At 36.9% G+C, this 25,432-nt stretch overlaps 1 protein-coding gene across 1 annotated transcript; it reads left to right on the forward strand.

The window, feature by feature from the left end:
• Nucleotides 1-298: 298 nt before the first annotated feature.
• On the forward strand, nt 299-16,923 carry LOC119485728 (tetraspanin-5). Its single transcript, XM_037765476.1, has 10 exons — nt 299-744; nt 5,049-5,099; nt 10,666-10,812; nt 10,902-11,072; nt 11,196-11,321; nt 13,156-13,203; nt 13,883-13,999; nt 14,082-14,143; nt 15,674-15,729; nt 15,854-16,923. Exons 1-9 carry the CDS (start codon nt 661-663, stop codon nt 15,684-15,686), a joined length of 819 nt encoding a protein of 272 aa, XP_037621404.1. The 5' UTR covers nt 299-660; the 3' UTR covers nt 15,687-15,729; nt 15,854-16,923.
• The last annotated feature ends 8,509 nt before the right edge of the window (nt 16,924-25,432 follow it).

The raw sequence follows: 25,432 nt of genomic DNA on the forward strand, positions 1-25,432 counted from the left end.
TTATGTGCTGCCTGTATTTATCCATATGATTATTTATTCCATAATAATTGATTTATTTAATATTTAAATATGTCGAGTTCCCCATAGCCCAATAGCTCTAATAAGGTTTAATTATAAAGTTTTCTATTATAAGCCAAATTAATTAGTCAGAATGAATAAATGATACTCTAAAGTGATTAAATATGATGATATACTGTATGTCATGGTCATATGAGGGCAGTGACGCCCTCCTCTACCGGAAGTCCCGCCTCCTGTGACAACAAAAGACGCTCATTGGTCTCCCAGACACGTCAGTCAAACAACAGCCATGTCTACATTATGGGTCAGATAGGAGACCATCGGCTTTAATCTGGTTGACTTCAGTAGATGTATTTCACCGTTATACCTTCTTTTGGAGCTGTGTATCCGGAAATGAACGCGTATTTTTAGCCGCAGATTGAAGCTCCTCTGCGGCTCCAGCTGCGTCTCTTTGTCTCCAGGAAACACGAGAGGATGTTTATTATAAGACGCTAAAAAACAATTGACGAGCGCGTTTTTGTCGAGCCTTAAAAATATATATATAAAAAGAAAAAAAAAGGTGTTTCCACAACAAAAACAAGAGGACTGTAGATGTGATTCCTTTTCCCATTGAGGGCGTTTAACACAAAACAAATCCACATAATGATGTCCGGAAAGCATTTCAAGGCTCATGAAGTGAGCTGCTGCATCAAGTATTTCATCTTCGGATTCAACATCATATTCTGGGTAAGTCTACTGTTTCCACTGTGTTCAGGCCTGGTTTATCCTCAGCTTATAATACACACTGACATGACATGTTTTTGTCCTCCATCATCATCAACAACAACAACAACAACAGCAGCAGCTTTGGCTTTCTTTCTTTTCTTTCTTCTCGTTGAGATGATTTCAGCCCCTGCAATAGACTCACTGCTCCTGTGACACATATATAGTGTCACCTATACCAGCTTTTGTTTTTGTGCAGACAAGACAGTATCAGTGTGATGATGAAGGGGTTTTCCTGTCTGACACCATCACTTATTTACATCTGAGGACATTTTATAGTCAGATTAAACTGTCTCTATATCCCTGATCATCCTGTACTATATATATATACAGTATATATATATATATATACTGTATATATATACTGATACCTCCAGTAACCCCATTAAGGACTTCTGGATGTCCCACTTTGGGCCTCCAGTTACAAACCTGCTTTTTCTGAAAGTGAAAGTATAGGGTTGGTTATTCTTTCTAAAAGAGTTATTAGGGATAACAAATAGCTTTAGTAATGTCATTCATTAATACAATGCGTTATCTGAAAGGTGGAGTTATATGTATTAAAGCTGTTTAGTCAATTTACAGAAAACTAACATTAGTTATCTGCAGTAATATTTTTGGCATGATTGGGAAAAAATTCACCTTACAGCATATTTAAATTAAAGTATTCTGACTTTAGACTTCTGCACCTCCTCACGGCTCTGTTTTAAGGCTTTAAAGGTCCCATATCGTGCTCATTTTCAGGTTCATACTTGTATTTTGTGTTTCTACTAGAACATGTTTACATGCTGTAATGTTAAAAAAAAACTTTATTTTACTCATACTGTCGGCCTGAATATACCTGTGTATATACCCTCTGTCTTAAACGCTCCGTTTTAGCGCATTTCGACGGAATTGCATCAGTGTGATGATGAAGGGGTCTCCTGTCTGACAACATCACTTATTTACATCTGAGGACATTTTATAATCAGTGATGTTTGAGCAGAGCAAACTGTCTCTTCATCCCTGATCATCCTGTACTATCTATATATATATATATATATATATATATATATACTGAGTGAAATCACAGGGGAGACAAATACTTCCAGTAACCCCATTAAGGACTTCTGGGATGTCCCACTTTGGGCCTCCAGTTACAAACCTGAAACTGAAAGTGTAGGGTTGGTTATTCTTTCTAAAAGGAGTTATTAGGGATAACAAATGGCTTTATGTATAACCTTTATTTAACTAGTAAGTCACATTGAGATTAAAACTTCTTTTACAAGTGAGATCTAGCCAAGACCGGGTCAAATAGCAACATCCAACAAATAAAGACAACATTGAATCACGACAGCAACAATTAGATACGACAAAATACATTACATCATTATGTAACCTCACCTCAAATGTTTTCAGAAACATCTTGTAGTGTACTGTTTAGCTGTAAAATGAGAAAGTTTGCTCCGGCTGGTGGGCGGGTCTTGATATTTCCTCAACTGATCCAAGGCCTATTGAAGGAGGCTGGGTCATCAACGCGTCATCAACGCGTCATATCTTTGGGGCACAACCCATGCGCAGTCGACGAAATTGAGCCGATCGCAAACGCTCGACCGCAGCTCCAGCTACACTGCGCATGTGTTATACCCCAAGACGCGTGTCCGTCCATGTCCCAGCCTCCTTCAATAGGCCTTGAACTGATCTCAACATGGCTGCCGGGTCACAAACTTTCTCATTTTACAGCTAAACAGAACACTACAAGATGTTTCTGAAAACATTTGAGGTGAGAAATAGGCATTACAGTAACAGTTCTGTTATCATATTTGCTCCAATTCTACCCACTGGAGCTTTAATAGTTTAAAAATGCCAATCGTTTGATGAGAATTCACTGCTTTTCTTTCTTTTTTAAAATTCCTTTTATATTTTTATATTATGTCAAGTCAAACTCTTGCTACATGCGACAGGAAATGTGGAGTCAAAATGTACTCTGATGCTAAAAGATGATCTAATCGTGCATCATGGTTTCTGTTCTAACCTCAGACTCACATGGTTACAAGACAAAGACAAAGCTTCAAGGTTTTAGTCACTAAAGAGACAAAATCAATAACAACACAATAAAGTTAAGAGCAAGTTGACAGTCTACATGGTTGGAGCAGTGGTTCAGTGAAACATACTGTATCCTCCGGTGTGGAGGGTATACGTGGGTTTACGCCATATAGGCCTATAGGAGAGTAGCCTCTACCCACTTCCTCCTCGGTAACCTACCCATCTCTTCCTAGTCGTACACCCACCTTATCAACGACCTCTACACCACTGCTATCCTCTACAAGTTTCCTTGTTCTTGAGGTGCTTGTGTGTCATTTTTTAGTTATTCAAATATAAAACATGGCAGACAATTAATTAAATAAGGCTGCTTTTCCAGGTCTTCCTTACATTTATAGGAAATAGAATAAATTCTGATGACCATTTTCTGATGTTTTATAGACTAAAAACATTAATCTCAAACTGATTAGTTGGCAGCTAAACATGATCTTTTGTATTATTAATAAATCTATCGATTATTTTCTCGATGAATTATGTCTAAATGTCATAAAGTAGTCCAAGGCGACTTCTTCAAATTTCTTGTTGTGTCTGACCACACTGACCACCACTGACTATACAAGCAGTGTGTAACTCAGTGGTTCATTTTACAATGACAAAGAAAAAGAAGAAGAAGAATCAGTGAATTCTCACATTTGAGAAGCTGCAACCAGAAAATATTTTGCATTTTTGCGTCATAATTGACTGCAATGATTATGATGAAATAGATGAAATAACCAGATGGTTTTGTCAGTTTTGGGCTAATAATACACCACATTTTGATGCAACTATCCTATTAAAATCCAATATTGTCAAACAGCTGTCTTGCATATGGATTTGAAATATTGTTAAAACATCTTCTGTGCAAAAAGGCCTGGCTGGTAACACTTTCATTTAGATGGTTCGGCTGCCAATAGTATGTATATATTATACATTTCAACAGCTTTTATTAGTTGAGATTCAACAATTCAACTGTTTCACTTTGTCTGCAGATGTTTAACAGATTATATGTGACCACTGTACGGCAAAGTTTGAGTGAGTAGTAACTAAATTATTATTTATATAGAGATTATTTAGGTACTTTCATGAATTGACTATCCAAATAAAGGCCCACTGACACGTATCTATCACAGTTTATGAAAATGTTTTGTGACAGTTGACAGAGTTATATTGTCTCACAACATCTATCGTCACATCGCCTTTCCCCATACTGTCAGTGGAGCCTTCGTGGGCCTCAGGATGATGAAGAGGAAGGCCACCTGTCCGGCCCTGCAGAGGCTCTGACCTCTCTGATCCCGTCACCATTCATAAATCATCACAGGAAGTCGGCTCTGTCAAAAGCATGTGTCCCTCCTTCTTCCTCTGCAACGGTTTCACAAACAATCACTCGACAGCAGATAAAGTTGGCTGTGTTGTTATGGAGCGTTGTCACGTGAATATGTTCCGACATCCTTCCGTTTTGGTTCAATAAAAGCCACCAAATCAGTGTTATGATGATACATTTTACAACTAACCCAAGAGATATACAAAAGTACAGTAAAATGTTAGGTTTTTACAGCAGAGACTTATTTCTATTAACTCTTATTCGGTCTCCAAGCAGCTGCAACTAAGTGTTATTTCTTATTAATTCCCAAATTATTCAGTATATAAAATGTAAAAAGTAATGATAAATGCCCATCACAAGTAGCCACAGCCCAGAGTGATGTCTTAAAGTTGCTGCCTTTTCATATGTGTCCATGAAAATAAGATGAAAATTAAAAATATTCATATAATAATATGAAAAAAAAGCAAATCTTAGCACTTGTGGAAATGTAACCAGCAAATGAGTGTTTTAATAGATCACTAAAATGACTAATAAATTAAGATTTTAATCAATTCATTATCATTTTTAATGGCTATTATAATTACAATTAATTCTAGTAACGTCGATGCTTTGATTCTTTTCAAATCCTGAAATGTGGTTTTGAACTTTTACACCGTAAGCTTGAGTCATAATGCGTTCAGGCTGTTAGAAGATGCTTTCAAGTGTGGGAGTCTCCTGCTGATACTGCAGAGCAGACTGACACCAGAAATATTTAGTTAATGGATCGCTGCCAGGAAAATCTCTCTGTGGTTTCTCGTGTGCTGCTGTGTGATGATGACTACATGTTGCAGTCCCAGCAATAATAATCCTGCTCTCTTTGTCTCTTTCTTCTTCTTTGTGTGTCTTTTAGTTCCTTGGAGTGGCGTTCCTCGGCATCGGGCTGTGGGCATGGAGCGAAAAGGTGATTTTACTGCTCGTCTATCTGTGAAACAATAACCAATTTATTGTGTGAATCTTGAATCACCCTGCAATTAATCCATAAACTAAGTGGATCATTTACATTCGTCTCCCGTCGTTTCACCCGTCTGACTTCTCGATATAACAGCAGAGGCTTTACTGAATCAGAAAGGAATGTCATGCTTTCCGGTGGGACGTCCCTCTGAACAATGGACAGCAGAAAGGATCTGATGCATTTCACAGATTCATTCATTGTGTAGTCGCAGACAGACACTCTAGTCAGTTTTCATCTTGACTTTCACTGAAGAAAAGATCGAGATAACTTCTCTGATTATTGCTTCATCCATCACATATCGCTACAACTAATGATCCTTTTCATTATTCATTAATGTGATGATTGTCTTGGTTGCTCCATTAATTGTTTGGTCAATACAAATGCCCATTACAATTTCCTAAAGCCCAAGGTGATTTCAAATGTCTTGTTTTGTCAGACCCACAGTCTAAAACCCAAAGAGATTCAATTTACAATGATGTAAAACAGAGAAAAGTGCAAATCGTCACATAAGTGCAACGCTGAAAATAGAATAGCAGAGAATATTTGGCATTTTTAAATAAATTACTTAAATGATTAAAGTGATAATTCACTATTTTGGGAAACAGGCTCATGTTCTGTCGTCCAAAGAGTGAGATAAGAAGATTTGATGCCTCTCTCATGTCTGTACGTTAAGTATAAAGCTGGAACCAGCTGTTGGTTAGCTTAGCTTAGCACAAATGCTGGAAACAGGTGGGAACAGTTAGCCTGGCTCTGTCCAAAGGTAACAAAATCCACCTACCAGCACCTATAGCCTGTAATTCTTACAGTCTTTAAACATAGTTAAAAGTTATTTAATGTTAGCAAACAACAAATAATTAAAAATAATTAATAATTATTGATGTTTACTAATTATTAGTAATGCTAAAATGTATGGTATTAGTTTATTGTTGCACACATTATAACATTTTATAAACTATATACAGTATATATATATAATTATTTGTTAATTATTAAGATATTATTTGTAAAGCTTAAAGAAATTGTTTGTCTCTAAACATTACATAGATAGTTGTAACACTTTGTCAATGGTTGATTTGTAAAACATCTATAAACATTATTTGGATGGCTATCATAAAGTTACAACTAATGATTATAATACCTTGTTAAATGATTAATAAATATCTTGAAAAGCATCTATAAACATTATTTAGATAATAAATACTTTGTCAATGGTTAATAACTGGTTTCTGGTCCATCTATCTATGTAATGTTTATAAATGTTTTAATGGTTTACAAATCATTTGGTAATCATTAACAAATACTTGTACTGTGTACAACAATAAACTGTTAATAAATAGTTTACTAAAGTAATCAGAATGTAATTGTTATTGTCTGTTATCAGCTATGATACAATATATAATCTATAAACGAATTATTTCATATTACACAAACTAATGATAAAATAGCAGAAATTATAGCATTACTAATAATTAGTAAATATTATTATCATTTCATTGTTTCTTAACCCTCCTGTTGCCTTCAAATTTACTAACATCTTTTATCCTTGGGGTCAATTTCACCCCAGCAATGTAAAACTCCAGAAAATGATTATAATTAAAATTGTTGCCCAAGTTTATGTGTCAGGTACTTTATGTTTGTTTGTTGACTACCTAAATAGCCCTTTTAAATAAAACAAAATTTGTCATCTCAAGTATATGCTTTTCGATTGATGGTGTTATGAAGAGCTCAAATGCAGATTTCATGTCTTGGACATGGCTGACAGCGTATCTGGTGGGGCCTGGAACCATTTAGATGACATTAGCAGCACTAAGTCTACCCTGTTGTTCAAGTGGGGAGACGGACCATAATAACTTTCCATTTTTGGAAGGTAGTGTGTTTGCTGGTGGTTGAGAGACAACAGGAGGGTCAACACTGAGGGTCTCATTCTCATCAGAGGAGGATGCCTCATAATCAGGGTCCTCCTCAACATCATCCTCTGTCTCTGACACATCCTCCTCTATGTCACTTTCATGGTCAAAGAGATGTGACAACACCTCAATGACAGAAAACCTTTCCTTAGAAGTCATTTTCAGTTGAGAGAGAGCAGAAAGAGAGAGCACACAGAGCACCGAGACAAATGGTTTAGAAGCTTGTATATGTTTGCTCCACCCCTATGTTGTGTGAAGTATCAATATCTTCACGGGAACCACATTTTGCCGCCCCCGCAGCGTGGGAAATATCAAAGTTCTCGCGAGAATTGATGTTTCCCCTCCCCCATGTCGTGTGAACTATCAGTGGTTCTCGCACTAGTAATAATAATAAATTAAACTTATATAGCGCTTTTAGAGAACTCAAAGACGCTTTACAATATCGGGGGAGACGGTGTGAAACAAACAGACGACGCACACAGGTGCACTCTCATTCATATACATGGGTACGGGGAGGGAGGGCTAGGAGTAGGCAGAGGAGAACAGGTGGGCTTTGTGGCGGGACTGGAATAGGGGGAGGGAATCAGACTGTCACTACTACAGGTATGGTTATGTTAGGTTAGGGTCCTAAAGCTTTTTGAAGATTATAAAATTGCATGTTATAGTGACCTCAATATCATCCAAAACAACCAAAACAAATGTGTGTAAAATGTTGATATTTCGTATATGTTTTATACAGCTAAAACAGCCTGGGGTCAAATTGACCCCAAAGAACACCGATGCGTACAGCATGTGTACAGGACACTGAAAACATATCATCATGTTAATTTTACCCAGTTGTCCCCATTAAATTAGGAAAAGTCATTAAATATGAAGCAAAAAAATGATGTCAATCATTTATTTTTCAGCTGTTAAACATTGAATGGGGTCAAATTGACCCCAAAGATAATAGGAGGGATAATGCACAATTTTTCTAATATTTTTTCTAATATGTACATATCATCTGTCAGTGTCAATATAAGTCCTATACACGCTGTACATACAGTGAGTCATCGTCACATGTACATACTGTACATAATCATCCAGTCCATGTATATCCATCCAGTATTTATTTCTTTACACTATTTGTAATGTTTACAACTCACAGAACAGTTGACTTGTATATAGATGTTTTTATTTTTATATTATTGTTGGTCATTGGTACTTTTTAATATATATATATATATATATATATATATACATATATATATATACACCTATTTTTTCAGTGTCCTGTCTATTCTTTACCTTTATTGTTCATCCTTGTTGTCCTTGTCCCTAGCTGTTATTCTTATTTCTGTGTAAGTACATTGATAGAGATGCTAAAAACCTGAGTCAAATTCCCTGTATGTGCACACGTACTTAAAGCTCACTAATTAACACGTCATACCTCATTTGTTTAAACCGTACACAAAGTGAAGTGTAAAAACAACACTTTGCTGTTTTACGGGTAAGTAAGTAGGTTAAGTCACTACTTCAGCCACGTAATAATCCAACTCATAACCTCCCATACAACCACAACTTGTTGTTTAAACTCTAACAAACATGATATAACATGTTGATCAGTGAGCTTTAGAGGTGCTGGTAGGCAGATGTTGTTACCTTTGGACAGAGGCAGGCTAGCTGTTGTAGAAGCAGGATATCTCAGGCCTTGGGCCTAAAGTGTATGAGAACCCGGATCAACTTTCTTCATAACTCAATGTCCAAGGCATCAAAAAGTCAATATAGGATACTCAAATAACTCTCTGGAGACAGTCCAAGTCTGATGCAAAAAGCAGAGTTTTTATTGTGTTCAATAAGGCCAGAAAGAGATGCAACCAAAACCAGAGCCGTTCCGGACACTACTGACTTCAGGGTTAATATCATAGCCTTATATACTAGACCAGGGGTCTGCAACCTGCGGCTCCAGAGCCACATGTGGCTCTTTAGCCACTCTCCAGTGGCCCCCCGTGGATTTTTAAAAAAATTAGTGGAAAAGAATAACTTTTTTTTTGTTTAAATTTAAATTTAAATTTATCATTGTTGTAGGTCTATGGTACGACGGTACGAAAGTCATAATATTACGAGAAAAAAAGTCGTAATATTATGAGAATAAAGTCATAATATTAGTATATATATATATATATATGTATAGTAGTAGTGATTTTACGTGTTATTTTCTTTTTTTCTCGTAAAGTTATGACTTTATTCTCGTTATATTACGACTTTCTTCTTGTAAAATTATGACTTTATTCTCATAAAGTTATGACTTTATTCTGGTAATATTATTACTTTTTTTCTTGTAAAGTTATGACTTTATTCTCGTTATATTACGAATTTCTTCTCGTAAAATTATGACTTTTTTTCTCGTAAAGTTATGACTCTATTCTCAAAATCTCTTTTTTTTATCTAATTTCTTTTTCCCTCAATGTGGCCCCATACCTCGCTGCAAATGTTTTGCGGCTCCAGACAGATTTCTTTTTTTGTTTTTGCCTAAAATGGCTCTTTTGATAGTAAAGGTTGCTGACCCCTGTACTAGACCGAGGGGCTTTCCCCTCCGTCTTGATAACATCTCACAGTTGTCTCGATTATATTGGTGTCCGGTAATTTAGCGTTTATGGTCAGTAGTCATAAAGATATCGTTTACATCATCTGCCCCGAACATGTTTGGTGCTTCCCAGCGTCTATTTTAAAAAAGATAATTGCCACCTGTTGTTGGTACAGTTGATTTATACAAGTTGCAATTCTAGTCAAACAAGGAACTAAGGGAATTAAGGGCCTTTCCAGACATCACATTTAGGAATTATCTCTTTCGGAGGCCTCATGAGGATTCATGAACAGCTGAAGGATAAAGCCAGGGTCATGCAGGGACGCTACTAGGGGCTACAGACATCACAACAATAACTAGGATTATATGCTTTTCAAGAATTCAACATGGTTATATGATCAATATTCTCTATCATTGGTTAGCACACTTCTGTATGACTCTAAGAGAATTACTTCTACACTGTTTCCCCCTGATTTCAGTCTTTATGCTGAGCTAAGATAACCGGCTGCTCGCTCCAGCTTCATATTTACCGTAGAGATGTGAGAGCGGTATCAATCTTTTTCAAAAAAATGACTTGCTCCCACACACACTTTTCTCTGCTTTATTAGTCAAAATTTCGGTCAACAAGAACCTTCATCAGCACATCAGGAAGGTCCTTGTTGACCGAAACCTTGACTGATAAAGCAGAGAGAAGTGTGTGTGGGAGCAAGTCTTTTTTTTTTTTTTTAAAGTACATATTGGAGGAGATCTCCTCCCGGCACCACAAACAATTTTGAGAATGTGCATGTTTTCCTCTCCTTGAAGTGGTATCAATCTTCTCATGTGATTCTCGGGAAGATTGTGGAAAATGTCAGACTATTCATTTAATTGATTATCACACTAGTCGGCAGTGCATTTTCTGTCAGTCGATTAATTGTTTCAGCTCATCACATTATTGAAGTTGGAACTTTTGGTAGGGTGTACACTACGAGCTCATGGAGACGGTGGACTTCAGTCAGATTTCAAATGATTTCTAACCCCTCTCCGCTCTGTTTTTTTCCAGGGTGTTCTGTCCAACATCTCGTCCATCACAGACCTGGGGGGCTTTGACCCGGTCTGGCTCTTCTTGGTGGTGGGTGGTGTGATGTTCATCCTCGGATTCGCTGGTTGCATCGGAGCGCTGCGAGAAAACTCTTTCTTGCTCAAATTTGTACGTTCCCTCATCAAACACATTGTGAAGAAATTAGATTTTTACAATCTCCTTGGTCTCATAATAATATTTATTAAATGTATTTTCAGTTCTCCGTGTTCTTGGGTATCATCTTCTTCCTGGAACTGACTGCAGGAGTCCTGGCCTTTGTCTTCAAAGATTGGATCAAGGACCAACTCAATTTTTTCATTAACAACAACATTCGGGCCTACAGAGACGACATCGATCTGCAGAACCTGATAGACTTCACTCAGGAATATGTGAGCACTCTGTTTCTTTATCCACAGCACGGATTCCTCTCAGGTGTTGTTTTTTTTTACCATTTCTGTGGGACGTTGTTGACATATATGTGAGGTTTTTTTTATGTCTGTTTAACCTTGTAGTGGGAGTGTTGTGGCGCATTCGGAGCTGATGACTGGAATTTGAACATCTACTTCAACTGCACTGATACGAACCCGAGTCGTGAGAAATGTGGCGTGCCCTTTTCCTGCTGCACCAAAGATCCAGCGGTATGTTACCACAAAAACTCACCACACTTCAGTCTCTCTGATCCACAGCCAATTCATTCCCATTTATGGTAAAACACAACAAGCCTATGGGTGAAATGTGGTGTTTTTGTGATGAAAAAGTTGGAGTACAAATTGATTAGGTCACTTTCTAACATGTTGAAACCTTTAGTTTGAGGGAAAATTGCGAGGGTCCTCCCTGTGACTCACAGCTCGGTTATCTGCGTCCTCCAGAAGGCTGGCTGACGCTGTCAATTGTCCTGGCTGGCTTCCAACAGGACGTCGAGGCCTCGGTGTTTAGTCCTCTCAGGCTCTGCCAGCACAGCAAAGTCTGAAAGCGACTGGGAGGAGTTATCTTGACCAAGGTTGTTTTTTTTGACAGAAAAATGCTCAAACTGCTGCTCTCTGCTCAGAGCAGTGACGGTGCTTCTGCAAAACAGGCGTTGCCGAGAGTCTTTTTTATTTGCTGACCCAAAAACATGCTGATCCACACAGGTCATCGTCTTTGAGAGCAACACTTCATGTTTAACACATGATTCAAAATGAAAGCACTATGCAGAGGTCTTTTTAAGTCTTTTGAAGCAAGCCCAAGTCCCAATTCTTTAGGGCTGCAACTAACGATTATTTTCATTGTCAATTAATCTGCCGATTATTTTCTCGATTAATCAATTAGTTGTTTGGTTTATAAAATGTCAGAAAATGGTGAAAAATCTGTGTTGAGTGTTTCCTAAATCCCAAGACAACGTCCTTAAATGCCTTGTTTTGTCCACAACTCAAAGATATTCAGTTTACTGTCATAGAGGAGTAAAGAAACCAGAATATATTCACATTTAAGAAGCTCAAATCAGAGAATTTTGACTTTTTTTTTTCTTTAAAAATTACTCTTGAATAGTTGACGACTAATCGATTAATCGTTGCAGCTCTACAATTTTTCATAAATTAGCTGCAAGTCAATTACAAGTCTTTAAGGTCTCCAATTGCTGACCATTAACATAACACACATTTAAAGAGTAAGGCTGAGATTTTTCTTTATTTCTTTATTTATTACTATCATCATAATACCATAAAGACACCAAAACCAACAGTGTTGATGTCCTTCTCTCAAAATTTTCTGAGTTTCTCCACTTGTTTGTTGCATTCAGACCTGAGTTTATTGTTTCTTATTGAAGACAGAAACGTTTTTTTAAAAAGGGTCACAAATATAGTTTCATTTAAAATATATATATATTCATTTCCTTAAACAGCTTGGTACTGTAATTCTTAGCAAACGTAAGTCTGAACTCTAAATAGTGCATTAGCGCAACAGTGGAAACAATGGAGCACTGAAGAATAAGATATATCAGATTTTGGCTACACACACATTCATTTTTAGTAGGTTAAATTGTTATTTTTTAGTCTTTTCTTGGGATTTGTTGACGAAAAGAAGAAATTTGCATATCACGGTTCACGGTTGTGTTAGTAATGAAATATTCAACCCGTGTGGCTATGCAGGCTCCCGTGTTTGCTGTCTGTTTTTTTAAATGTTTCAGGATTTTACAAGGTCAAAACATGAGTCAAGTCTAAAATCCCAATTTTTATGACCTAAATCTGACTCAGATCCAAGTCTTGAGTCTCAAGTAGAGCTATGGGAGCTGGGAGCACTCCAGTATTAACGCTGGTCAGCAGTGTTCCTGGGGATATAATGGGGACAGTATGTTAACCTCAGCATTGACAAAAATGAAAATGATGTCTAGGCTGAAAACAAGCAGCATTAACGTTTTCACTTCCTCCCAGCTTAAGTCTCTAAATGTGTTGACTTTAACTTTTTGAAACACGTTTAACCATCTTCTCTTCACAGGAGGATGTCATCAACACTCAGTGTGGCTACGACATCCGAGCAAAACCGGTGAGTGGCTGAACATAAACCTACATTTATAACAGAGATTGAGATCCTCATCTAGAAGTAAGCCGCTATAAAACAGTCCGAAGAGTAGAAAGTGATCTGGCTTATTTGGCCTCAGGCAGGTTTATTAGGCTGCATGAGGTCATCAGGTACTCCACCCTGGGCACACAATATTCCTCTCTCAGTAGGTTTCCCAAGTCTTCAAAATACAGCAGCTGGCTCCCCATCAGCACTTTGGGCCGAGTGGTATTACTCATGCTGCAGCAATGCTCTCTGGGAATTGAACCCCCTCCCCCATCATTAGCTTTGGCTTCGCTCCATAGAAGCATAATGTAAGGAAAAGGCTGTGTTTGTTTTCTGCACTTTAAATGTGAGGAAAAAGGCAGAGTGGACGAGGTTTTTTTTTTGCAAGAGTCGAGAGTAGAAAAACAACCGTGTGAGGCTGAGTGTGTGTTAACAAGCGGGTAACATTAGTTCAGAGGGATTTTATTGTGAAAGAGACCACATGATAATGAAAAGTAGAATCATTATAAATAACGATGTTGTCAAGCGCTGCAAAGCAAAGGAAATCCCAACATCATTTCCTACCTTAACTATAAGATTTACAACGTTAAAAGCATAAACAAAGTAAAAGCTAAATCTGTACTTGCTTGTTAATGTACTGGTTTATATGTTGTATCAGGACTCTGAGCAGCGAACCTTCATCTATATCAAAGGATGCGTCCCTCAGTTTGAGAAGTGGCTTCAAGACAACCTGACGGTGGTGGCAGGCATCTTTATTGGGATTGCATTACTACAGGTGAGGAACAATGTGAGCGGTTTAGTTTATTATCTCATCTCTGTCGAACTTTGATTAAACTAATGTTTGTTTTTTGTTTTAGATTTTTGGCATCTGTCTAGCGCAGAATCTCGTGAGTGACATTGAAGCTGTGAGAGAGAGTTGGTAGGTGGCAACAGTTTGTTTATCCAAGCACACTTTCACTCGGGCTGGTCAACAATGATGTATTAATAATTAATGCTGTGAAATTGATAAATTAAATAACTTTTACTTTAGCTGCAGGAGTGCAGGAGGGATATATCTCCACCTCTTCGATGTAATTTAAGTTTAGTTTTAGTTTAGTTTTTCAGACAGGTTTAGATTTAGTTTTTATAGATTTAGTTTTAGTTTAGTTTGTTTGTTTTTGTTCGGGTATTTTTCACTGCTTATTTTTGTTTTAGTTTCAGTTTTAGTTTACTATAATAACCCTGATCTCCCCACTATTGGATGGTAAAGAAATTTGGTACTTTCATGTTCCCCTCAGGATGAATTGTAACTTTGGTGATCCTGTGAAATAACATAATAACATCTACTGGATGGATTAGTACAACATTTGGTTTAGACATTCATGTTTCCTAGTGGATGAATCCTACTGACTTTGGTGATCCTCTGACTTTTCCTATAGCACCACCATGAGGTTTGCATTTGTGCTTTTGAGTAAAATGTCCAATATGTCACCAAATTCCTGCAAACTAATGACATTCCTACCATCCTCATCTGTACTAAGTGTTCACTGCTAATTAGCAAGTTAAAATGTACATAGAACATAGAACATAGTAAACATTATACATTTTCATTGTGAGTATGTTACTGTAGCATGCAGACAATAACATTTAGCATTAAGCCCAAAGTATCTTAACCCTTTAAAAACATCGGCGGGAGATCGCTGACCGTTGTCATTATCCTGTTTAAATCAATCTATAATAAAAATAATAATAGCCAGAGCATTCATTCTTTTTGCAGCAGAAAGCTAAGGCTTCTATCTATCGCGTCATTGCGTTATACGCTCGTGATGATGTCATTACGTTACGTTACATTCGGAACATAACGAAACTACCAAAGCCCCTTTGCACTCAATCTGCTCATAAAATTGAGCATATCTCAAAAACTTAAGAATGTGTACAGTTCAAATAACTTATGAAGTGTTAAGAAATATTTTTTTTTATGTTTCTACATTTAGAAATCGTTTGGATCAATATGTTTATTTAGTAACATTTCATGTAAAAACATGTCAGATTTTTTATTTATGACACAATTTCAACACTTTTATCAATTATTATGGTTTATTGGCTTACGTAACCTTTAACTTAGGTTGTACAGGTTTTAGGATATGAAGCATTTCAAGACTCAAATCAAGAAATTACATCTCAATACGCAAAAATACCAATGTAGGCACTGGTGGACCATTTCTATTGCAGAGTTCAAAAGGTTAAGGGTCAAAACTCCAGCAACACATGAAGTATTCATAACAACTAATTGTGAGACAGATGTGTTTCTTGAGGCCTTCATCAGAGTCCATGCACCTCGTGCCAGTATACTGTTCTCTACCTAAGCTCAGCCTCACGGAGCCGCTTGCGAGTGTTGTTATGTAAATGTGCATTTTATATCTTAATTGTATTGCATCTGTTCTTAAATCTTCCTCTTGTTTTTGTGCAGTTTGTTTACCTAATGAGACCCCCGCTGAATCTCCAAAGGCAAGAAGGATGTACCAGGTAAGCACTATTAGATTTCATCATTAACATTGAGGCGTATAAATATTTATATTTATATTGATTGATTCCATTGATTTCCCCGTGTGGGTTGTCTTTGCACTGTTTTTTTTTTTTCTTTCTACAGGACTCTGCAGTTTGGACGCCGGCAATGAAGGGAAAAACATGAATCAGCTGATGTGTCCTGAACAAAGAGTCTCATTCACATGTAAATAGTAAATGTAGAGTTATTTTTAGAGTTATTTGTGGCCCTGTTCTCTGAATGAAGCACAACCTCTAAAATGTATTGTAGCTCTCATACAGTACACATTAAACAAATGCTTTACAGTGTGATGGTGAAGTGGCTCAAATGATGAGTCCCACAGCTCAGACTACTTTAGTTTGTAAGCCTGTAAATGAAGAGCGGAGAGGGTCATAACTGGTAGATGTGATGTTTTACCAGAGGTGGTGCTTCATTCAGAGAAGGGCCTTGGTTTTATATGTCTCACAGCTGCAGTTTTTAACACTGCATGTAAAGGTTGTGTACAAAGATAAAAGTGATTCTGGAAATGCACTGCATGCCTTTTGTCTACTGGTAGGACATTGGCTCTCCTAAATGTATTTCATTAATGTTAAGTATTTTAAAAAAAAATATTTGTAAAATAGTTTAAAGTAGTTTAGAGTGAAGCGGCTGGTTAGCACTTTGTTGAATGTTTAATGGAATCTACTTAAAGCGGCAGAGAATTAACTTTACATGTATTTCCATCTGTGACATTATGCTCGTTTTCTACAGATACAGTTTGTAAGCAGCGTTTCGTGGGGCTGAGATGGATTTAGCAGCATGTAGTATCATGAAGGGATGTGATTTGATATTGTAGGCTTTCCAAAGTTGCAGTTTTTTAAGAGTTTTGGCAGTGACATTAAAACAATGTCTTACAGGGTTTTTTTTGCGATTGCTTATACACTTGTTGCGGTATTCGGCTCTTGTATCAAAACTCTACACACGAGCCAATAAGACACAACACTTGTATGTCGAAATGAAACTCTGCAATCCTTTTTCAAAATGTCATTTTTGCAACAAAATGATTTTGAATTCTTCTTTCAAAGCAGGAACGACACACTGATGTACTTTATGCAAAACACTGCTCTCTTTAGTACTTTGCATTCCTTCATTTTCTCATACAGGCTTCTGTGAAAGAACGTCCAAGTACATCGACTCACATGACAAGACATGAGTCAATGACACAAAAATAGAAAGTCTTCAGAAAAAAATATATACAGCTTTATTTCCTTGCCATTGCCGGTTTCTACAACGAGAAAACATAAAGAAAAGTAGAATTGCAGTACAGTAATCAATGCAATGTTACTGTAAACTCACTGAAAGTAAAACACTTCATTTTACAGGTCCGCAAATTTCATGGTAATTGGGTGATAATTAGCAAGTAACCTATATGAAATGTCTTTGGAATTACTGCTAAATTACCCCAATATTTACCTCAAAATTGATCAAAAATAACCTTATTATAAACATTATTTAATAACTATATTCTGCTATTTCCCAATAGCTGGTAATTTATTTAATACACTTCCAGGAAAATAATACAAAGTTAATTGATATGCTTTATTTCCATGTCTGCTGATAAATAGATAATAATTAGCAAATAACTTGAAATTTCTTTTAAAAATCTCCCTGAATCATGACATCAGCTACCAGGTTACATTTGTGTAGACAATAAGTCACACAATGGTGAGATTGTGCCTGATCAGAAGTGTCTTCTATTAGTTTTGGTTTTTCCGCCTCCAATGGAGAGCAACGCACAGCCGCTTCTCAAGCCTAAGGGCCCTATTTTAACCATTATATTGTTTTTTACCATATGATTATTAAATTATGTTTATAATAAAGTAATTTTCAATAAATTAAGGTAAATATTGGGGTAATTTGGCAGTAATTCCGAAGAAATTTAATATAGGTTACTTGCTAATTATCACCTAATTACCATGAAATTTGCTGACCTGTAAAATGAAGTGTTACCTAAAACAAATATAATAAAATCAATGATAAACAAAAACAATAGCATGTATAAGGGATGGTGGATAGTTTATGGATCCCATCTTCTGTTGTCAAGCAAGGAGTGTTTTCCCAATGATTGCAAGAGATTTCATTCCTGAATGTGTGTCTAATGTAACAAACAGTTATGCAAGAAATGTGTTGCAGAATTGCAAACAAAGTGCAAAGCAGAAAATGTATTTTTGGTGCCGTTGTGTAAGGCATTGGTTACTAAAGTCAAGATTTTGATCCTTTTGTCCAAGCATTCACTTTTAGTGTGTAAACAGTCACAAAAAAAACTTTAATATACTGAAAGAAACCAGAAGAAAACTCAGCCTTAAGCACTTTAATGTTCATAAAAGGACTGTTATTCTAGCAGCAGCCACTGGAGGGGGCACTTTTCCTTAAAAACTTGCAAACTACATCTCTAACTTCATGGTGCTCCATAATGTCAGATATTTTTTTTTTCTCCCAAAAGCAGTTTGACAGGTTTGTCAGCACATTATGAGTGTTGTGCCGTTCCTTGCACATTATTACCTTACTGTCAGTGTCCATTTAGTCATTTTCCTCCATTTTTTAATTGTTTCCAATGTGTTTCTTTGATGGAATTGATGAGATACCTTTTGTTTGTTGTGTTTAGATTTTTTGATCTGTAAGTTTTCACTGGAGAATTAGGATACAAGCCGTTTCCAACGCTCGTCATGTATGGCGTGCTGGTGCTGCTTGGTGAAACTTAACTGAACGTAGAAATGATTTATAGCCTACATACATATATACTTGAAGGAAGAGCACACAGGCTCTCTCACCAGCATTATTTTAAATGCAAACTGAGATATATGTTTTTCTTTCTAGACATCAACCTTTAATAGAAGCATGAAAGTAAACGCAGACATCTTATGTAAAGGCGGTGTGAACCTGCAGTATGTCACACAGAGCTTTTCCTTTGCAGTCGAGCCTTCTGCAGCCTTGATGAACTGAACATCTTTACACAAAAGATATAAAATTAATACATTTCTGAATTATGAAATTGTATAAATGTAAAACTGCTGCAACGGGGTCAAATATCCTTTTTCCCATTAAAACCTTCATATGATTGTTGTTGACTGATCACACTTTTTCTTACCACTCAGTGCCATATTTGTGATTTCTACATACTCCTGATTATAACTTTTGTTTCATGTGTACTCCTGATTCTTGTAAATAACTGGATCATGACAAGTTGTAAATATATATCTGAATAAATGTCGGTCTTTGTAAACTTTTGTCTGTGTATATATGTACTATATCTACTAGAGCATGTTCACATGCTTTTTCTCATAGTCTGCCCTGATTGGTCAGCTGGCCCACTCTGTTGTGATTGGTCAACCGAGCCAAACTCTTCGGTATCATGCAAATGTGTTACTTGGTGACATCACCATGTTACGGAAGAAAAGGCGGGACTTCAAGCGAGGCGTTTCTGGCCGTTCAGGAGCAGTGTTTCTCTGGGGGAGGGTAACTTCCTTTGGCGTGGGCTTTGAGCTTTGTAACTTTGTAGACCTTTTACATGCACAAAAAACTATATAACACACTAAAAAGGGAAAAAGCACAAGAGCATAATACGTCCTCTAAAAAAATATAGGGATAAATACAGCTTACTCTCAAAGCAAATGATACACCGTTATTAGACTACCTTATTAACAAGAACATACATCAGTTATTTGTAAAACATATATACTGGAAAAACAAAGTTCGGAAACTTGTGTTTGGTGGATTATTTCTCCATTGTTCCAATGCTAATGGTAATTGTATTTTACATCGTTGGAAAGCCTGTTTATTTACCTTCACAATGATGTCCAACTTGTAAGGATCATGCATTTGTGGGATGAGCAGCACAGCTGATTATGTGGGTAGCACCCAAGAAAAATTTGCCAAAATGCTTTGCCAATGGTAAACAGTGTATTCTCATAAGGCTACCAGGAAGCCTGCAATGACTGCCCTTCACCGTCAGGCCGGTTGGCGCTGGTGTGGACAACACAGACAATGGAACCTGAACATGTGGGGGAATGTCATGTTCAGTGATGAGTCCAGGTTCTGTCTGAGAAAGTTGGATGGCCGGGTCAAAGTATGGAGACGACGTGGAGAACGCTATGCTGATTGTTGCACTAATGGAGTAACAGCTTTTGGTTGTCGGCATCTCCCTCACTGGCAAAACAAGGCTTGTCATCATTGAAGGCCATCTCAATGCAGGGAGATATCGGGATGAGATTCTGCAGCCAGTGGCTCAACCCCACAGAGCCAGGGTTATCACAGACTACCTCCACAATGTGGGAGTAGAGAGAATGGAACGGCCTGCCAAGACTCCAGAACTCAACCCAATTCAACATGTGGGATCAGCTTGTGCGTGCTGTACGTGTTAGAGTGACCAACACAACCACGCTGGCTGACCTGCAACGAATCCTGGTTGAGGAATGGAACGCTATCTCACAGCAACGTGTGACCAGGTTGGTGACCAGCATGAGCAGGAGGTGCCAGGCTGTTGTGGCTGCGTATTGATCTTCCACCTGCTAGTGAGGCTCCTGACGGTGTATTAAATGAATAAAGTGTAAAATAGCCAATATGTCTTGTTTGTTCCTTGTTACTGATAGAGAGTTCAATCATCCAATCCACCAAACAACTCAAAACAAGAGTCAATACCAACAGGTGAACACACTGTTTACCATTGGCAGAGCATTTTGGCAAATTTTTCTTGGGCGCTACCCACATAATCAGCTGTGCTGCTCATCCCACAAATGCCTGATCTTTACAAGTTGGAAATCATTGTGAAGGTAAATAAACAGGCTTTCCGACGATGTAAAATACAATGACCATTAGCATTGTAACAACAGAGAAATAATCGACCAAACACAAGTTTCCGAACTTTGTTTTTCCAGTTTATATATATATATATATGTTAAAAAAAAAATCAATATCATCTAGTGTTTGTTTGAAATGAATATTACCAGCCTCAGTGTTGAAGAAAGCAATCAACTTTTTTTTGTAGTGTATTTGATATTTGACTTAAATTAGTATCTCTGCAATTAAAGACAAATTATTTTAAACTGATTCCTCTTCTGTGACTTCAGGTTTTCTCTCTGGCGTGTTACACTTGATGACAAATCAAATTGCTTCAAGAAGAAGCAATCCTATCTACTGTAAAGAGATTGACATGTCTATTCTATATGAACTCAATTGTACGTTTTTTTCACAGCGGACATGTAAACTTGCCGTAGGCAACTAAGGAAAAGCACAGGTGTTACTAATAACAATGACGATGGCTCAGTTGTGTCCCAGTAAGTCATGACAGTGTGACGGTGAACCAGCAGGACGCTGAAACTGAAGCAGCTAAATGGAATTCAGCCATCGTTAATCTCACTATTTACACCTGTGATTTTCCTGCTGTGATATGATGCCAAAAGGCCTTTTGTTCATCTTTCACCCAGCTGGACGGATCACACAGGACGGTGTGGAAGAATCCAGAAGCCATGACCAGAGGAAGAGTTGGAGAGGATGACTCTGAGCGTTGAGAATTAATACTTTCTTTTATTATTATTTATTTATTTATTAATTATATTGATTTATAATTTGTTTTTTGTCATTTTAGACTGCCACTTTAATATTGTTTAAATTCCAATTATAGTGATTATGAGATGAGATGCTCAAAATGAATCAGCAAGATGTTCAAATTTTAGCAAGAATAACACCAGACATTCAAGAGAAATCTCCACAGAAAACTTGATTTTAAAAAACTTTGAGATGCATCAGAGTTTCTGAAAAGTTGTTCTAAAAACAAACATGGTAAATACATGGTTCGGTGGTTAGTTTTGAAAGTCTGAGCCGGGCTTCGTCTCTCCTATGTTCATGTGTTGTCTCAGATTGTTTTCAGTTCTCTAATTGTGATCTGTTGATTAGACTGAGGTGGAGTCGTCGGGCCTAATTGCTGTTTTTCTCTTAAAATAAACCTCATTCACAGAAAGAACAACACAGATTACTACAAACCCACTTTTCTTTCAACACAACCTTGATAATTTGCAATTTAGATAACCGTCTCTGATAAACGCATGTGTTTGCTCTGTTATCAGGGATTGATTGCAAACCCCTGATCTGACCTTTGGCCAGATGCCTCAGCGTTACTTCGGCAGCCTCGTTGATGTAATCAACCCTCCGCTCAAACACAGCTCATTCTCCAGTTACAGTACAGTTGTTTTACTATCCAGATATTTGATGGGACAGCAGGGACACCGCTAGAAGCTTTCACATTATATATCTGTCTGAGCCATTGGGGGTCTCCTTCCTAACAGTGTAATTCAGTTTGTGTACTTTACTCTTTGTGTACTTTTTATTTTTCCTCTATAAATTTGGAGACAACAATGGTGTATGACATTACATTTACTTAGCTGACACATTGATCCAAATCAGCTTACAATAAGTGCATTCAACCATGTAGATTACAACCCAAAGACTGCAAGAATCATGCAAATTCATCAACTTTATTGAATTTGCTGAACTACTTCAAGTGCAACAGCAAGAGATAGAGTTTTTTTTGCACATATTACTTCCTATTTAAGCTCCCTTTATTGGCCCCGCTTACTTTTTGAACTGATTTAAAGATGTTATTAACTTATAAATCCATTCATAGTCTTGCTCTCTCTCTTTTTTTAACCTTTATTTTACCAGGATAATCCAAGATAGTTTAAAGGTTTCAAATAAACACCACATAAAAACACAAATAACAGACCTTAATCCTGTTTTCAAAATCTTGCATGCTTATAAAATAATCTAGTTTAATATGTCTCTGTTTTACATCAGTGACCTCTTGACCCCATGTGTTCCTGTTTGTAACCTGAAGGTTGACCAGGATGGCCGCGATGGTCTTCACAGTCAGGAAAAACTTATTAAAAAGGTTTCTATTAGGTGATCATTCTATGTGCTTTAGTTTTTTATTTGTTTGCACTGTTTGCACTATTGTAGTCACTGAAGGAAAAGGCATCTAAGCATTTCACTACACAAGTACTTGGTATGATTTTGTATCTGATTAATTAAATTTGAATATGTTTTAAATGTATTGTATCTACAGTAATTGTTTTGTCTTCTAATTTATTGTTTGGTACATTTGGAATATATCTAACTTTTATCCAGTTGTGTGATTATGTGAAGATATACAGTAGTTCTGCAGCAGTTTGCAATTTGTAGTTTAACTAGGGATAATCTATCTATCCCTTTATTAATAATAATAATAAGCAGTAATCGTCCGTCAGTGTGCCACAGGTCATGATCTACTTCCTGGCACTTTATCAGAAGAAGATGGTCTGAGAGAGAGATACACAGCAGCAGCTCCTGAAGCCGGACGTTGACATCCAGGACTATTATCTACTGACAGACCAGCTTCCTAATGGAGACGTCTGTCTTCAGGACAGTGAAGGCATCAACAGATAAGGAGAGCTGTGATGATGTCTACTCTGCTGGAGGCGAGATTATTACATAATCTCAACCTGAAGACAGAGATATTCTGTAAAGACTTGATTTTATTTCTGTTTCCTGCTCTGGACTCAGATCAACCATCATCATCAGCAGACAAACACTGACACCCACTGGCTGCTCACACTCACATCTACTGTGTTTTCACTGTTGCTGTGATTCAATTCTCTTTATGTTCAAGAGATCAATGATGGAAAGTAACTAAGTACATTTACTCAAGTACTGTACTTAAGTACAAATTTGAGATAACGTGTACTTTTACTTACATTTTACTTACATTTTATGCTATATTAATACTCACATTTAACAATAAATTATTATTCGTCTACATCTACAGTTATCTGACAGCTATATTTTACATATAAAAACTATGATGAGTTTACGAACATGTTAACTTTATATATAAAGTATAGGACATTTCATTCTACATTTTCACAACAGTACAATAATAAAATTCTGCTCTTTTACTTAAGTTACATGATGAATGCAGAACATGTACGTGTGATGGAGTATTTTATCTTATTTATTTATCACTTTAAAAAACATTTTTTTACAAAACTTTGCAAAAGCAAACACATCACTCAAAACTATATAAACTCTTCTAAAATTGTATTTTTGCATCACAACTTTAAACACCAAATCAAAAGCTCTTTCCACCCTGATGTGCTAAGTATAAAACAGTCTCTGGTATTTTCATGTGTAGCATGCTGTAAATATGAACACAAATGCAATGGGGGAACAAAATTAATTAGTTTATTTTGAATACTCACAACAGCATCAGACACAATTACATTAACTGAGGATGACATGAACATAGTTACTGTATTGTACTGTAAACAAAATACAGTATATTGCAATTACAGTCCTCTAACTCTCTCTCCATTGTTGTGCACACCAACAAGCAAAGCTGAATCCAGTGAAGAGTGCTAAAGCTGTGATTTCTAAGTGATCTAATTGGTTAAAGGTGTTTCCACAGGTGCATTCTGGGTGCAGGTGGTTGATAATTGAGTGTATAGGTAGTGTTTGGCAAACAACAGATAGGCTTTTAGTTTTGAATTATGTTTCTAAAGTAGATATTTATTATTTGCAACGTGTGTTTTACAATATGAGACAATGTGCTGATGGTTACCTGTCAATAGATAGATGAGTTAGTACTTTCAGTTATTGTGCCACAAGCAGCAGTTTGTGTGTCTTGGCAGTAGGCTTTTCTCACAGCAGACATTTTGCCTCGTCATAGTAGGAAAAGCACAGGCGTTACTAATGACACTAAGGATGACTCGGCTCCATTCAGATGTTCAGTGAGAGTGACGGTGAGCCAGCACGCAGACACTGAACTCAAAGCAGCTAAATGGAACTAATTTCATTATTTACACCTTTGATTTTCCTACTGCATGTGAGAAGTTGAAATCTGTGAAAAAGGCAAAAAATCTGTAAGTAAAACTGCTCGTTTGCTGTCCTGCTGCATCATTAGCCTACATGTGACAAACTAGTTGTCAGAACACTTTCTCTCCCTCCCTGTCTAATATTGTGTACTTTTACTTGTAACAGATTATTTTCACCGTGTAGTATTATTACTTTTACTTAAGTAAAGGCTTTGAATACTTCGTCCACCACTAACTAAAGTGGGATTTAATTTAATTCTAAATGAAAACATGAGAATAAGTGTGAAGTACCCGCTAATGAACATGATGAATGGTGCCATTCCCTAGGTAGATTGACAATAGGGGTTTCTGAGCAGTTTCCAGAACAGAAGTGCTCGCCATCCAATCACAGAAAAATGCAATTCTTGCAGGATTTTCACAAGATTCAAAATCACAACATGGCTTTTTCTATTGTGTTCCTCAAGGTCTTGGTGTCTTAATGTGGTATTTCGGAGGGATAATTGATCATTTTTGATCAATTCTCCAGTGGTAAAAAGATCATGGTAATGGCCATCATATACTTCGACCATAATGTTCTAAACCCTTATACACTTTTACAATTCATTTTAAATAATGAATTATTTAATTAATGTGTATTTCTGATTTATAACGAGAACAACTTGACCCACAGAAGGCTACTGAGCGGCATCTCAAATTAATCTCCAGGTTCCCAGCTTTCAGATGATGTACACCACTTCTATGTGACATCTAATGTTGACCTGCTATCTCACCCTAAAGACCCCCTGTACCCCTCTTAAAAGAAGAC

This window comes from Sebastes umbrosus, chromosome 3 (genome assembly GCF_015220745.1).
Source record: "Sebastes umbrosus isolate fSebUmb1 chromosome 3, fSebUmb1.pri, whole genome shotgun sequence".
NCBI lineage: Eukaryota > Metazoa > Chordata > Actinopteri > Perciformes > Sebastidae > Sebastes > Sebastes umbrosus.

Coding starts and splice junctions, on each gene's coding strand:
- LOC119485728 (XM_037765476.1), top strand. CDS start 661: ATGATGTCCGGAAAGCATTTCAAGGCTCATGAAGTGAGCTGCTGCATC. Junction 745..5,048: donor GATTCAACATCATATTCTGG/GTAAGTCTACTG, acceptor TGTGTCTTTTAG/TTCCTTGGAGTGGCGTTCCT. Junction 11,073..11,195: donor TAGACTTCACTCAGGAATAT/GTGAGCACTCTG, acceptor TTAACCTTGTAG/TGGGAGTGTTGTGGCGCATT.